Source organism: Triplophysa dalaica, chromosome 3, assembly GCF_015846415.1.
Source record: "Triplophysa dalaica isolate WHDGS20190420 chromosome 3, ASM1584641v1, whole genome shotgun sequence".
In the NCBI taxonomy this organism is placed as follows: domain Eukaryota; kingdom Metazoa; phylum Chordata; class Actinopteri; order Cypriniformes; family Nemacheilidae; genus Triplophysa; species Triplophysa dalaica.
Window position 1 is genome coordinate 8,140,240 of NC_079544.1, and position 13,285 is coordinate 8,153,524.

General features: G+C 38.4%; 1 protein-coding gene across 3 annotated transcripts in view; it reads left to right on the forward strand.

Moving 5' to 3' along the window:
* The window catches only part of c3h5orf22 (chromosome 3 C5orf22 homolog), a 39,372-nt gene that overhangs the window by 23,633 nt on the left and 2,454 nt on the right, over positions 1 to 13,285 (forward strand). Inside the window, exons 3-9 of one of the 3 annotated variants that reach the window (XM_056744517.1) lie at positions 534 to 673; positions 10,736 to 10,881; positions 10,997 to 11,146; positions 11,255 to 11,678; positions 11,903 to 11,965; positions 12,373 to 12,494; positions 13,076 to 13,142. In XM_056744517.1, coding sequence (XP_056600495.1) covers positions 617 to 673; positions 10,736 to 10,881; positions 10,997 to 11,146; positions 11,255 to 11,678; positions 11,903 to 11,965; positions 12,373 to 12,494; positions 13,076 to 13,142 — 1,029 coding nt within the window. In that variant the 5' untranslated portion in view covers positions 534 to 616. Of the gene's footprint in view, positions 1 to 533; positions 674 to 10,391; positions 10,562 to 10,735; positions 10,882 to 10,996; positions 11,147 to 11,254; positions 11,679 to 11,902; positions 11,966 to 12,372; positions 12,495 to 13,075; positions 13,143 to 13,285 lie in introns of those variants that run through there. The other 2 variants (XM_056744516.1, XM_056744518.1) reach the window with 2 other exon arrangements.

The following is a 13,285-nucleotide window of genomic DNA, read 5'->3' on the forward strand; positions in this document are numbered from 1 at the left end:
TTGTCAGCTCGCCCTGCACTGGGCTGATAGATGCATTCTCGCAGGGCAGGAAGAAAGCCTTATCTGCTCAGATAAACCAGGCTTTCTCCGGGGGCTCTTAGTTTAAAGGTTGCATTACGTCGCCACCAATAACACCACGGTCTTTAGAGTATATTCAGCACATCCGCTGTATCTGTATGAGTCACAAGCGTGGCGGGAGACGGCACCCTTTGTGGCCAGCCCTGAATAGCATTTCAATACCACCTGTGCCTGCAGGCCGTGCTCAACCCCTTTGGTGCCAAAAGAACATCATATTAGCTTATCAAGCCCAGCTGGGGTCAGAGATGGAAAGACAGGATGTCACCGTTTGCTACCAAAACTGTTTCTTGCAGTCGGGGATGATGACAAAAGTGCCAGGGGGCAGAACGTAGGGCGACAGGTATCACAACAGCACATCTCCCTATACCGTCACGGATGCACGGGCAACTTTGCTATCGGAAAAGGTATTCCAGCTTGGTCCTCCATAGGATAACTTTTCTGCTTATTATTCATAGAGGCTGACGGTGGAGAGATAAAGTACGCATTCTAGCAACTGTGTCCTGTTAGCACGGCTAGCCGCGACAAGGAAAGGCCAACTATGGAGATGAATATGAAACAGCAGACGACTGAAAGAGGACACACTCACTCACACCAGGTACGGCGGCCGTCTCTGCCAAATCCTAATTTGTTGTTATATAACTAATGGTATGTATTTCTACCAAACCCTCTTATCATCTTCAGTTTGAACAAACTGGAGCGTCAAGTAAGAGGCGCAATGACTTTGTAAATCGTTTAGACTATAGCGGGACGCAAATAAATAAATAACTTAGGTCCGCCTAAATAATGTTAAAGTAGCGGTCGAGTTTTTTCCCATGTGCGTTAGATTCCATCTGGTCCATACAGCCAACAGATGAACGTGCTCTTGTAGCTCAGCTTGGGCCTTACCAAGCAGATGTTTAACCCTCTGTCTTGCTATAAACACAGTTAGCTGTCGTACACAGTCACGGTTTCTAGCTGTCCTGCTTAAACTTCTCGAGATTAGTAAGAATCCAACGTAGCCTAAAGTGTCTGAGGCTACCGGACTCTATGATGGGGATTGTTGGGGTACCGCCTATCCTGGTCGTTCCAGGTTATTTAATCCCAGCTACTTTCTCAACATATGTCAACAAACAGCTCAGTTTAATGGTAAGGTTAACCCTGTTAGGGGAATATGGTGTACTGTTAAAATGGCAACATTCTATAACCAGTTCTTTGTCAACTTTAGATTATTTGAAATGTTGGCAAGTCACGCTGTTTGTTGGGGCAGTGTGAAACAGCTTTTGCCCAACATATTTGCAGCATAATTTAGCACATGCTATTTGCAGAAGTTTCTGACAGCGTGTTCATGGAAGGGTGCGTCAACAAGAAGTCAAAAACAGAGAGCTGGTAGAGAACTTTGTCTTGTAGTGCAGCACCATGCAGAGACCAGCGTGAAGCTGATCATGTACCTTATGTTTTTGTCAGATAAATAAGAACATGAAAAGTTGTTGTTTTTGTGCTTACAATTATACAGTCATTGAAAGGCAAACATTTTTGTGTGTGGGGGGGTCTTCCCAACCATTTTGAAAAGTGTATATCTATCTATCATCTCTGCACAACTGCTTATCAACAATACTAAATTAATAATATATAACTTGACTTCATTCAAGTCGGTTTGGTAAGTTTTTAAACTATATATTTCGCAATGTCTGTCCATCCATCCGTCCCTCTGTTGAGACTTGCTCTGAACAAGTAGTATTCCAGGGGCAATAAGCCTTTAGGCTGCACTAATATAGAGGTGAATTCTGAAACAGGAGAAAAGATTTGAAGTGAGGTTGGACCACAACATGATCTCTCCTTGTGTGGTTGGACCCCCTGCTGTTTGAAGCTCTGCTGGAGAGCTCATTAAAAATATGATGGACACTGTCCTCTGCTGGTGAGAGAGTGAAAGCCTTTTTATGTTTTACAGTAACAGCACGCCTTCTTGTATTCTGGTCTATTGGGGTAATACTGTATGGTACAAACATATCTTTTATCTGCAGATTTCAGCTATACTTATTGCATCATGCTCAAAACCCCACATATAGAGAAAAAATAAATGCAATTTCAAAAATGCCTCAGCAAACTAGATTTTTGCTGAAGAAATATTAGTAAAAATGCCTCTCAGGATTTTTATACACATTTCAAACTCATTCATTACCGACCAAATATTGCCTCTTCATGTTGAGTTATGAGGCTGTTACGGTTTGAAGAGTCACATCAAAATAACAGCTAAAATAAATCTCGAATTGGAGGAAAGGAGAAAGAATAGAGATTTGGGTTCTTTACATTCACCAAAATCTCTAAGATATGTAGTAAACAGTGACTCTGCTATTCTCACCAGGGGTTTTATATTTGTTATCCTCAATCATCCTTCACAAAACTCTTTTAATATACTTCTGCCATGTTTGTTTTCCATACTGATACTCTTAACATTGACATTTACATTTAGTCATTTAACAGACCAAAGCGACTTAAATATGAGGTAAACAATAGAACCAATTGGAATAACATAAGGACAACAAAAAGCATAAGTGTTGTGAAAACTGGTCTCATATAGCCACCACTGTAAACAAAGCTAAGGATTTTTTCATATATGAGGGACAGAAAGAATAGAAAAGAAAAAGAAGTCAGTACTAATCGGTCAGATGCTGACGGAAGAGATGTGTTTTCAACCGATTTTTAAAGATGGCTAAACAAATCTCTTACAATACTGTACAAATATAATTGCAAAATCTGGCCATTAGATTTATGAAAGTCTATCATCAATAGACTTGTCAATCATGTTTTCAAACATTGTGGATTTAGTGTTGATCTGGTAGGTGGCTGGAGGTGTTTTTCAGGGAATGAATGGGAATGAAATATTGGGTAGGCGGCATCACTTCTCATTTGTGTTTCATGTGTCATCCATCTGCTAGACAGAGTGCCATCTATTACCACATACCAATTTTATGATATCTGTAATCAAGCATACATCAAAATGACATATCAGGCAGTTGCTTATTTTACTCCGCTCAGCACATGTTAGACCAAAGGTATCATCAAGCCTAAGTACATAGCCATAGACACAGTCACTATTGGTATAATTTGGTATCTTTTTCCAGATAAATAATTATAACTTTTTTAAACATTATTTGGGTGTTAAAACGGGAAGTAAGGGGTAAGGGATAGGAACATGTCAATGCTAGATTGAAACACATTGCTTGTGATGACAGGAGCTATATATACAGCATATCCGCACGCCATGCACTGTCCTCTGTGCCACCGCACAGACAAAACATGTTATGTCTGTGAGGACAGATACCAAAACATCATGTCTTCCGGCAGCTGACGATGGGAATTTCAAATCTCTCCGCAACAAAACGATAAAAGATCCTCTTTTGTAGTGGTACGAGATATTCGCTTGATAAAGTTGTACAACTGAATTATTCAGGCTCTCCGGGACGTCTCTGCCCCTATCTAAGCAGAAACTTGAGTAAGTACAAGCTAGCACGAGAGAAGGGAAAAAGCACTAATCTTGGCATATGATTTCTTTTTTTATCAGCCCGAGGCACAAAAAAATACTTCCAAGAGTTTCTTTGTCGCTTAAACAACTACAAAGAGATTAAAGGTTAAAAAAGTACCTATTTTAAGGGCAGATATGGGTTGCAACACAGACCCAAAGCACCAGACACGTTTTATATAGAACATATATTTTTGGGGACACTTTAAAAAATACTGCATATGATAGAGAGGAGGGAAGGGAAAACAGCCCAGCTCACTTGTCATATACAATTACTTTTTAACATATCTCAAACCGATCCAGCTAATCTTTACACATCTTTCCTTCTAATATACGGTGGAATATTAGGTATCGCAATAGTGTTAGCCTCTAGTGGAAAGACACATTTGACAGGGAATACAGTGGAATATAAGTTTCACAATACTGTTAGCCTCTAGTGGTAAGACACATTTGACAGGGCCGAGATTAGCATAGTGAAGCATTCCAAAGAATCATTGTGATTACTGTGGATAGAGGAGAGAAAAAGTGTGGAAGCCCACTTCAAATATTCTCTTGGACTGAGAGCCCCGGCATTTGAGCGCACAGACTCTGCGCTGTCTGTCGCACTCCCTCCAGTCAAACCGCCACCCACTCACCTACACTGGACCCTTTGAAACTTCAGCCAATCAGGATGCCCCAGGAGGCATGTGTCCTCAGCGGTGGCGGATGTGACAGGGGCAGTCATGCGATATGGGAAGAGCTGTAAAGCAGAAAATAGATCGAGAGAGAGCGAGAGACATGGACGGAGAGGAAAGAGAGAGAGAGTGGAGGAGCATAATGAAATAACAAAAGGCGAGAGGGGGAGAGAGAGAAAGGAAGAAGACAGAGAGAAGGAATGGGAACATTCTTCTTTAAACTCCTCGCGCCGTTTCCAAAAATAGCCCGAACCTGCAAAGATTCTGGGACCTTCCTGACATTGATAAATTTTCGCCGCTCCTCAAAAGGGCAAAATTTGCCCGTGCAGTGGGCCATGAGGCTGGCTGCTCTTCAGAATTACACAAAGCCCAAGGCAAAAGCCCATTAAAATATAGAAAATCTCTTTGTTTCACGTAACAAATGAAACGTGCCATGATTATAAGTAAGATTGATGAGACATTAGCACATGCAGAATGCACGTAATGAGTGAACGGTACCCAGTCTGCAGCATACAACAACACAACGTAAAGTGCAAAAGGACACCTATGGCGAAGTGAGAGAAAACAAGATGATGATGGAAAAACGCCTTAAGGAACGGCTCACATTCATGATATACAGAGAGAAAAAGAGAGAGAGAGAGATAAGAGAGAATAAGGGAGAGACAGGACGAATGAACAGGAAGAGAACATGAAAATCCATCAGCCCGTCATTATTTATTCAGCAGAGCCCTGACAGAGAGTCAGAGCTAATAATCCCGCTGAAGTGAATTGAGCTCTGTGTGTCCTAAAGAGTAGTGAGAAACTCTGCACTTCCCCGCTCTCTGAATCAGAGTGGCATAGATCACTGTGCTGAGTTGCAGACGAGCTGACTGACACCCAGTTTCCACCTTCTTCTTTACCTGCATCACCCACTGTGAACTTCCTGGCAAAAGTTTGAGTGAAGGAGCTGGAAGCCTTATAACCCGAGGAATAACTTACAAAAGCTTTCTACACACTCCAGTGTGAGCTTTCTGTAATAAACCCTCAACCGCTGACGTGAACCCAGAGCCACCAGCACAACAGGCTGCCCTCCGCCGCTCGCCGCTCACCACTCCCCTTGCACTTTTCATCTTTAGATTTGGGTCAAAGCAAGGGCTTCTACATTTATTAGGGAGGGGGTGAAACACTGCATTTCGGAACACATAGAAATCTATAGGTTTCAGTGCGTGAACCCAACAGCATCTCTCAGGACATCTTAGATGAGCGTACTTATGCGTTACATCTCATTAAAGAATCAAGGCTAAGCACAAGTGCCAATTAATATGTGAAAGTTCCCGTAAAAGCTACAAGACAACTATTTTTTTACTGCAGGTAATTTATGTAGTTTAATTCGTAAAGCGTTATATAGGTAGCGCAAAGGTTGCGGGTTCGAATACCAGGGAATGCATACTAATAAATGTGTACCTTGAATGTGGAAGTCTCTTCAAATGAAATGCTGTCAAATACGTGAACGTTAGGAAAGCTCGCCAATTCCAGCCTTAGTGAAAAAAATATTTTATTTCTCAGAGAATACATTACCATATGTTTATTTTTATTTTGGAAAGAGTCCAGACCTCAGAAAATTATAAGTCTATGCATGAGTTTTCTATTTGTAATTCATGTGTTATAGATTTGAAAAAAAACAATGCACGTTTTTGAGAGACAACATACTTTGTGAATTAAAATGTACAAACCAGAATCAACAAATGTATAAGTGATGCCTCTTTATAGAACATAAAATTAACTATATTTTAACTTTCATGTGCCCATTTATTAGGAATACAGACTGCTTTTAATGTGATACTTATATTATGAATGTGACAATCCTGACTAAAAGCTGGGTAAATATAATTTTATGCTGTGAACCTCGCATACTTTTTAGAATCCATCGTGATGAATTATTATAGCAACCGTTGTAAACACGACCGCTTACTTCTTAGATCAGACGGCCTTCGTGTTGTTTCCAGGCGGTCCGTTAAAGCACGTGACACTCTCTCTACCGGAAATCCTGTGAAATTGAACCAATCAGATGACGACTTCAAACGTGCTGAAGTGTTTCCAAAAGTGTGCCGTATGCATCAGATGTCCAGCCGTGGGGGGATCGTGGGCGTGGCGTCTGAGGCTGAGACTATGTTTAAACTGAAGGACAAAAACGAATCTGTTCAACCTATCAATAGGTACATTCCAGAACCTGTCGTTCGCTGGACCTGGTGTCAATAAAAGTTCTCATTTCACTAACAAGGAATTCTTCAGTTCTGACACTTACAGGATGTTTGTTTGAATACGATGAACTTTAATATAACAAAAGTTCAGGTTAAAATTGATTTCTTAATTCGTGACAACATTTAAACGCGAAAATATAGTTTTTTTAAGATAATATATGTTTTATATATTAGTTGTAGCCATAAAACGACTGGTTTCTTGAAATACTTCTTTTAAAAATACATTTCTGTCATGACCCATGTCGTCAAATATTTAAACAATAGCATATATTAAAGGATGGTGGAATGAAACTGTTCTGGGCACACTCTCTGCACATGTTGCCTTGCATGGACAGAGTGGGAGCCCAGCAATTCATGCCCCCGCCCACCTGGGGAACCAGAACAGTTCATGATGCATAATAGGAATAAATTAAATGACCCGACAGATACAGGTGGATATAGAGGAGATGGGAATGTGGTTTAGGCAAGGAAAGTTTGTAGTGCATTGTGTTGCAAGTGATAGAAAAAGAGATGGGTGCCTGTGCCCCAGTAGAGCTTAAGGTCTAGGTCTTATATATTCTTTTTTGTTTATATTGGGAACGGGGTATTTTTTATTTAATTGCATTCATGCTGTTGGTTGACACTGGGTGGCCGTATGCACACTGGCTGACGTCATGTAGAGTATGCAGTGAGATGGTAGCGAGATCGGAGTTCGCTCTCTTCCTGCTGTGGCATTGGACGAGAGAGGCGAGGCAGAGCGAGCATCGCTGTCATGCATGTCTGTTGGTTGTTTCTCATGCAGGAGAGAAGAGACATCAGCAATAAATAATCTTCTACACAGTCCAGTTTGTGGATATTTTTATTCAAATCACAATGCAGAAGAACGACCAGTACATTAAAGTAAATAAGTATTGTTTTCACATATTGTAGTTTTCAAGAAGAACCCTGTTTGCTAATTTAAGTAGTATTTTATATCCTCGGAAATAAAAGATCATACCTTTAAATTCCTGAGAATTATTATTTCCATATCTCTCAAATGAGATTATAATAATAACAATCGCATTACCGAGAGAAGCAAGCAGCAATGTTCCTCCTCCAAAGCCACATTCATCCTATTTAACACTTTTGTAAGAAAATCCATTAGGCTTATTAATCACTGTCTTGTACTGGCCCATGTCTGCCAATTTCAAGTGTAAGAAGCAGTTTATTTAGACTGTCACCTCACATACTGTTCAGTGATGACCTGCAAGGCTCCTGAGCAGGGAAGCGAGCAGTCTGGATCATTGCTAAACCCTTATGGCCTGGTCATTATATTGAATATTAAAGCAGTGTGTCTGTCAGATTTTTTTGTGCAATAACAGTTGGACAGGTTAGACTCTTATAGGAAGAACTCTCATTGTGCTGATTTTAATAATATGCTTTTAAGGGGAAAGCTTGTAATGCCATAGAATTATCGGTAGTGATGCAGTAATTTGTTCTACAACATGACCTGACCGGGCTGACCCTCATGCCAAAAGCATCGAATTAAAAAGTAGTTCAAGTATACGTTTGCAAGTATTAAATGATCATACCAATTCAACATTCCTGCTGTCTGGTGAAATGTATTCACAGATTAATTTGTATATTTTATCATTTCCATTAGCTCTTCCTTAAACTCAAGATGGTAACAGATTTTCACAACATTTTTACTTGACAATACAAAACAATCAAAAATACTATGTTGCATGTTATAACGTATGAGTCAAGAGAATGAGATATTCTCTTTTTTCAAATCCGGACACTGTCTGAATGTATGGATTAAATTTGCAACATTGCACATTGCTGCAGTGATATATAATTTAACTGATGTACAGGTGCACATTGACTTAGTATCTTATAACTTTTTTAATGGCATCAACTGCGGGTCATCCTACAGAATTTACAGTCACATCTCTTTTATAACACATCATGTGAAGCTATTTCTGCACTGACTTTAGGCTTTTCATTTACACATTTGGCAAACGTGTAAATTAAAAGTGATTTATCCTTTACATTTCAGTTAAACTACAGGTGCCACCTGTTTTTACACCTTTAATTAGCTTTTCAGATGAATAATAAGATAATAAACTTTAATTTAATTAACTGGATAAGCAACATGAAGCCTATTAAAATTATTCAATTTGAATAACTGTATGTGGATATATGGCCTAGGCATCATACAAAAACATACTCAAACCATAATCAGAATATACATTTTAAAAATAATTGTTATAGGTCTCCTGTCCTGCCTTGTTTCTTTAACTATGAATCAAATGGATTGAGCCAAATACTGGGAGAGACCATTGCATCTTCCGGCAAGATCTAAATGCATGAAGCTCTTGGGCATTTTCTATGTGAAAGACTTGCATTGAACTGCCTTTGTTTGCGTAGCTATACTCTATTGAAACAGACTTCTATATTACACAAACTTAATAGTTTGCCTTTGTTAACTGTATCCCCCACACACCGAAGCCTCATGGTTATCATATATTGTATTTCTTCCAGTGTATTTTTTACATTACCTTTAACACTAGTGATCTCAAACATATAGGCCAACAATTATTGCGTACAGGACAAGTATTAAATGCAAATTGTTAGTCTAATTCTTGAATTATTGTGTTTTTGAAAGAAAAAAATTGTATATAACAGGAACAATATGAGAAAACCCTTCAACTATTAAACTTCAGCTCACGACCACTGGCTTGCAGTAAAATATACTTATGCAGTATTAATATAACTGACAGAAGCCAATGGAAGGGCTCTCTGCACATCCTTATGACTGCTACACTGGGTTTTCTATGACCTCCCAAAAACATATAGGTTTAAATATAAACTTTTTGGGGGTTATTATATCTTGTCTTTACGAAAAATATCCATGGACACTAGCTAAACCATGGTTACCACAAAACAACAATGGTTTCCAACAAAAAGCATAGTTAAACTATTACGGTGGTAAAAAAAATAATAAAAACATACTTCATACTTTGGGTTACTTCACCTTTGCTATAAAAATCTTTTTTTATTTTTGAAAAGGGGGTTGCACCATATGCCTGACCACTGATATTTTATGTGTTATATCTTTCATTTCATTTCAAATGTTTTGAGTCAAGTTTTTTCACTTATAAAGATTCAGAAAGAGCTTTATTGCCAAGTATGTTTGCACATACAAGGAATTTGTTTTGGTGACAGGAGCATCCAGTACACAGAATTAGCAACAACACACAGAGACCATCAAACAAAAGAATGGAGTTACACGGATGATTTATATAAGGGCCTATGGGTATAAAAAAATAAGAAATACAATACAATAAACATAAGAGTAAAGCTATAGAGAGTGTTCTGTGTGTATGTAAATATGTACAAGTAAAAATAAGAATAGACTATTGTAGTAAAATGTATGTGTTATATACAGCAGAATGAAATATAATTTACAGTAAAAGATGCATACAAATAGATAGCGCATTATCTGCAGGATATATTTAAAAATGCACTTTATTATTATTGCACAAGAGTTAATTGCAAGTAGTTTTTTGCACGCTTAAAGATGATAACCCAGCAAACAATGAAAACGTGTCGATGACATTTAGCAGACGCTTTTATCCACAACAACTTAACATTGCATCCAAGTGACAATTTTACTTTTTTATCAGCTCTTGATGAGCTGTTATAAAATGTGACATCGGCTAATATAATATTTAACGCAGCTAAACTCTATAGCTTACAAAATCCTTGGCGTATTTTGAAGCACATGTGCCGAGAAGTAAAATAAAGCCTTTCGTGCATTTATTGAAGACATTAATCCAAGCATCACGGTTTGATAAACTGCGGTCTTTGAGTTGAGCGCCTGCCGGTGTTCGCTGCCCGCTTTAAAAACAGGTGTTTCCACCCGGTCGAAAAATAAGGGTGCACACAGTGTGCCACCAATAGCCGTACGGTATTTCACGGCGATTTTAAAGAAATGTGTCGTTTGCTCTAAAAGTTTTAAACGAAGACTACTTTTTGAAAACATGAAAACACCTCAGAAACGCGTTTATCCTAAACTGCCTGTGTGGATTGTGGAGGATCATCACGAGGTTAGGACGCGATTTCAAACCATAAATGTCAAACTATAAATAACTTAACATTAACGTTACATGACTTTTCACAAACGATAACAATAAAGACAAGATATGGAACAGATAATCAATCGATTTAAATGCTCAAATGGTGCAGTTTGAACGTGCTTCAAGAGATTTTCATTGCTTTAGGTTGTGCAACACGTATATCGTGCCATTGGCTCTAAACATATACCAATGAAGGGCATTAAGATGGTGCATTTGGACTCTCACCCAGACCTTCTCATTCCTGTCAATATGCCTGCTGATACTGTATATGACAAAGAGACGCTGCTCAGGTGAGAAACAAAGCGAAAAGCTTTAATAAGGCAACTCTTGCTTTCAGACTACAGCACGTTGCATGTTGTTAACGCTAAAAGAGTGACTAACGTGTACTTAAATTTGCAATTACAGTGAGCTGAGCATTGAGAATTGGATTATGCCGATGGTCTATGCCGGACACGTGTCCCATGTTGCCTGGCTGCATCCTTACTGGGCTCAGCAAATCAAAGAAGGGGAGCACGTCATGTGTGTAGGGAAAGATACATCCACCACCACAATAAGGTCAGGTGAAGTATGTTACTATGTAGCCTTAAGATGGCAGCAGAATATCATTTATTACTAACAGAGATACAACTTCCACTGTAAGTTAAAATCTCTTTCTCTTCGTAGAGTCACTAGCACGGACGATTACTTTTTAAGTGACGCGCTTTATGTGCCACTGGATCAACTTGAAAACCCAAAAGAATTACATTTACACGTCATCAGGGTGAATCCTGTCAACACTTTGGAGAAAAAAGAGAGTGGAAATGGACAAAGCAGTGCTAAAATACCTAAAGCTTCAACAGGAGCTGCACATTTGGAAGATGCTACGGAGTCAATAATAGATAACCCGTGCACTTCTTCTCATCAACCACCTGGTGGCAGCACTGCACCAGAGAACTTCAGTGACACTGTTTTAAAGACTGATGAGGGGTCAACAAGCTACATTACAAGCACGCTTTTATCAGTTATAAAGGACACAGACCTTTTTATACTTGACATCGACTTGGATTTTTTCTCCTGTAAGAACCCTTTCAAGGAGATGTATACTCAGGTGGAGTGTGTCAAGCTTTTTATAGGCTTAAGGCCTTATCGGCAATTTCAAAACCATGCCGTATGTTTTTAGACCAATCATATAATTAAACTAAAATTAAGGACGTTGATTCCTCAGGATAAGTAACTAGCAACAGATTTGTTCCGTGTGTGATAGTTTCTGTAGGTTTAAGTGATAATGCATTTAAGTAATTTAATGTCAGGACATGTTTTACGCTCTTGCAGGAAGAATATGCTCTCATGCAAGAATTATACCGCTTCAACAGGCCACAAAAAGAGCAAGATGAGGTAATGGAGAAGATTTTTTAATGGGTCAACTGAACCCTAACAAATCAATGTTTTTTTACTCACAATTGTAGTCTCGATACTCGATTTGGTGATCAGTTTTATTCAAGCATGATCAAGAAAGCTTCTTTTTATGCTTCTTTGGAAATCTGACCTTTTCTATGTCATTGTTTTGTTAATTGACTTCAGTTGTGCAGAATTTTGGGTATTTCCTATTCATATTCTATCAGAAGGTTCCTGTCCTTTAAAAGGTTTTAAACAATTTTGTGTATAAAAAATGGGTTTTGTAGACCCATATTTTTAGTTATTTTTTCCTTCCTGTACCCTGGTAGATTCAGACGATTGTATTAAAGAAAACACAGTTACCAAGGTGATAAACGTAACACTCTTTACACTTTTGTGGTTTCCAGGAAAAGCTCTCCGATTGTGTAGAGAGACGCACCCACCAGCTTGAAGACCTGGAGGCTGCATTTGCCGACCTGCTAGAAGATGACAGCCAGGAAACTATAGATCGATTAGCAGCAAACCCAGGGTACAACATAAACAAATGTTATGTGACCCAAACGTAACTTCTGGTAGAACTCCGCAAAGAGTCAATATCTGTTGAGTAGTTTTAATTTAACACAATCAATATACAATAAAATACTAATATAAATTGAATATAAAATTAACCTATAACAGACATGAACTTGGGGCCAGGTGCAATGAAACCGCCTATACTGACTGTATAGACTAGAGTAAGAGAAGTGTTTATAGTAGATTATTCTTATTTTGTGTTCACTTTTTGTGTTAGTTTTTTGTTAATGTTTGCTGTAAAGCAACTTGATGGACTTTTTTCATTTTATTATTTGTTTATTTTATGTTTATATTTAAAAGTTTTTTATTGTAGTTTTAGTTGAATTAAGTCAAATAATGTTTTAAATTTGATTTGATTTGATTTGATTTGAACAAACAGAAATGTTTTAATACTTGTACTTTTAGTAAACTATAATAACCTGGAATATAGCCTGGATACAAGCTCTGTGCTTTTTGATTAAAGTATTTCTCATCACTGCATCATTGGAGGGGATGTCACGGCCACGTGAATTGATTTTTCTTTTCTTTTCTTTGCAGAATGGAATCTCTAGCCAGACTTGTACACAGCCTTAAGAATCGAACTGAGTCACCGGACTATGAAATGGTGAGTTTGTATGTGTCATATGTGTCCTATGCCCGGAAGAGTGCTTGTTTTTTTAACAGTAGCTAGTGTTTAGAACAGTTAAGGTTTGGTATTGCATAGTCATTTTTAAGGCTGGTTAGGGTTAGGGTTAATCAATTTAAACT